Consider the following 2,633-nt stretch of genomic DNA (forward strand, 5'->3'; position numbering starts at 1 on the left):
GACCTTCACTCCACTCTTGCAGACAAGGTGAAGGGACAGTGGGGATATCTGGGAGGGTCTCTTGGGTTGAGGGTCTTGGGTCTCCTCAAGGGTTGATGGTTCCTCCATGGGAGAACTTGGTCTTGGGTGTCTTGGAGACACCCTGGGGACTTGAGGACCTTAGGGACTTTCATTCCTGCCTTGGAGACACGGTGAGGGGACAGCGGGGAGGGTCCCTGGGGCTCCTTGGATGGAGGAACTTGGGGTGAGGTTCTTGGGTCTTCCCAAGGGCTGATGGTTCCTCCATTAGAAAACTTGGTCTTGGATGTCTTAGAGACACCCTGATGACCCTGGAGACCTTGGGAACCTTCATTCCATCCTTGGGTCACAGTGAGGGGACAGCAGGGACACATGCGAAGGTCTCTTAGGTTGAGGGTCTTGGGTTTCCTCAAGGGTTGATGCTTTCCTCCATTGGAGAACTTGGTTAGTCTTGGGTGTCCTGGAGACACCCCGGGGACTTGGGGACAACAGGGACATCTGGGAGGGTCCCTGGGGCCTTCTGGATGGAGGAACGTGGGTAGAGGGTCTTGGGTCTCAAGGGTTGATGGTTCCTCCACTGTAGAACGTGGTTGGTCTCAAGTGTCTTGGAGACACCTTGGGGACCTCAAGGTCCTTGGGAACATGAAGAGGGGACAACACAGACATCTGGGGGGGTCCCTGGGGCCTCTTGGATGCAACAACTTGGATAGAGGATCTTGGGTCTCTTCAAGGGTTGATGCTTTCTCCATTGGAGAATTTGGTTGGTCTTGGGTGTTGTGGAGACACCCTGGGGACTTGGGGACCTCAAGATACCTCAGGACATAGTCCGAGAACAATAGAGACATGTGAGAGGGTCTGTTGGGTTGAAGGTCTTGGGTGTCCCCAGGGGCTGATGGTTCCTCCACCAGAACTTGGTCTTGGATGTCTTGCAGACACACTAAGAACCCTAGAGACCTTGGGGACCTTCATTCCATCCTTGGAAACACAAGGAAGGGACAGTGGGGACATGTGGGAGGGTCCCTGGAACCTCTTGGGTGGAAGAACTTGGATAGAATGTCTTGGGTCTCCTCAAGAGTTAATGGCTCCTCCTTTGGAGAACTTGTTTCGTCTTGGCGACACCATGGGGACTTGGGGACCTCCAGCCCAACCTTGGGGACACATCATGGGGACACCAGTGGAAATACATCTAGGACCCTGGGGAGGGCTCTTGGGTTGAAGGCTCCTCTCTGCAGAACTGGGTTTTTCTTGGGTGTCCCGGAGACACCCTGGGGACCTTCAGCTCCTAGGGAAACTCAATGTCCTTCTTTGGGGACCTCCATATGCTGCTTGGGGACCTTGAGCTCCTTGAGAACCTCCATGTCCTTCTTGGGAGCCTTCAACTCCTTGGGAGCCTCCATGAGGACCCTGAACTCCTTGGGGACCTCCACCCCCAGCCAGAACCTCCTTGACCAACCCCATCCAGATGCCACCAACCACCCCGGCAGCCACCACGAGGCCACCTTGAGGACCCCTTGGGGCTGCCTTGGTGCCACTCACCGAAGACGAAGTTGTCCGGCCGGAAGATCTGCCCGAAGGGCCCCGATCGCACCGAGTCCATGGTGCCCGGCTCCAGGTCCACCAGGATGGCGCGCGGGACGTACTTGCCCCCTTGGGGACACGGCGGTGTCACCCGCGGCGGGGGAGGGGCCCCGGGGGGCCACCCCCGTGTCCCAACCTGCCCCTCCCCCCATAAACAAGGAGCAGGGATGACGGGGACACCAAGGGGGAGGCCAACATGGGGGGGACTCGGGGGTGGGGACAAGGGCCTTGGGGACGGGATTGGGATAAGAATGGGACGGGGGACAAAGGTGGGGCTTGGGGACAGGACTGGGGACAAGGTTGGCTCTTGGGGACAGGACTGGGGACAAGGTTGGCTCTTGGGGACAGGACTGGGGACACAGATGGAGCTCGGGACAGGGAGACGGGGCTGGGGTTGGGGACAAGGTTGAGGCTTGGGACAAGGACAGGGGCCAAGACGGGGTTGGGGACACGGACAGGGCTGGGGTTGGGGACACGGGCGTGGCTGGGGACAGGGGACAGGTGACAGGGAGGTACCGGTGGCCTCGTTGTAGTAGACGCTGATGCGGTCGAGCTGCAGGTCGCTGTCCCCGTGGTAGGTGCCCGTGGGGTCGATGCCGTGCTCGTCACTGATGACCTCCCAGAACTGCCGGGGGGGACAACGGGGACAGTCAGCGCCCGGACACCTGGGCCCCCGGGGGACCCTCCCTTGGGGACACCCTCATCCCCCCCGGGGACATCCCGGACACCTGGGGGACCCTCGCTCCCTTGGGGACACCCACATCCTCCCTTGGGGACATCCCAGACACCAGGGCCCCCAGAGGACCCTCCCTCCCTTGGGGACACCCTCATCCCCCCCGGGGACATCCCGGACACCTGGGCCCCTTGGGGACACCCAGGTCCCCTCCTCCCCCCTTGGGGACATCCAGGTCCTGTCCCCTGCTTGGGGACCCCCCCCCCCCACCTTGGGGACATCCCAGCCCTGTTCCCACCAGGTCTTAGGGGAGGGGCGGGGCCTGAGCTGGGGGCGGAGCCACTGCTGGGGCCCGGCCTATCCC

General features: G+C 61.3%; 1 protein-coding gene across 1 annotated transcript in view; it reads right to left on the reverse strand.

Moving 5' to 3' along the window:
• LOC112955419 (tubulin beta-7 chain-like) overlaps window positions 1–2,633 on the reverse strand; it is a 6,928-nt gene that overhangs the window by 2,147 nt on the left and 2,148 nt on the right. The window contains exons 2-3 of the mRNA XM_026048721.1: window positions 2,113–2,221; window positions 1,492–1,665 (exon numbers count right to left, since the gene is read on the reverse strand). Coding sequence (XP_025904506.1) covers window positions 1,492–1,665; window positions 2,113–2,221 — 283 coding nt within the window. The remainder of the gene's footprint in view (window positions 1–1,491; window positions 1,666–2,112; window positions 2,222–2,633) is intronic.

This window comes from Nothoprocta perdicaria, unplaced genomic scaffold (assembly GCF_003342845.1).
Source record: "Nothoprocta perdicaria isolate Ctin4 unplaced genomic scaffold, notPer1 scaffold_563, whole genome shotgun sequence".
NCBI classification, from domain to species: Eukaryota; Metazoa; Chordata; class Aves; order Tinamiformes; family Tinamidae; genus Nothoprocta; species Nothoprocta perdicaria.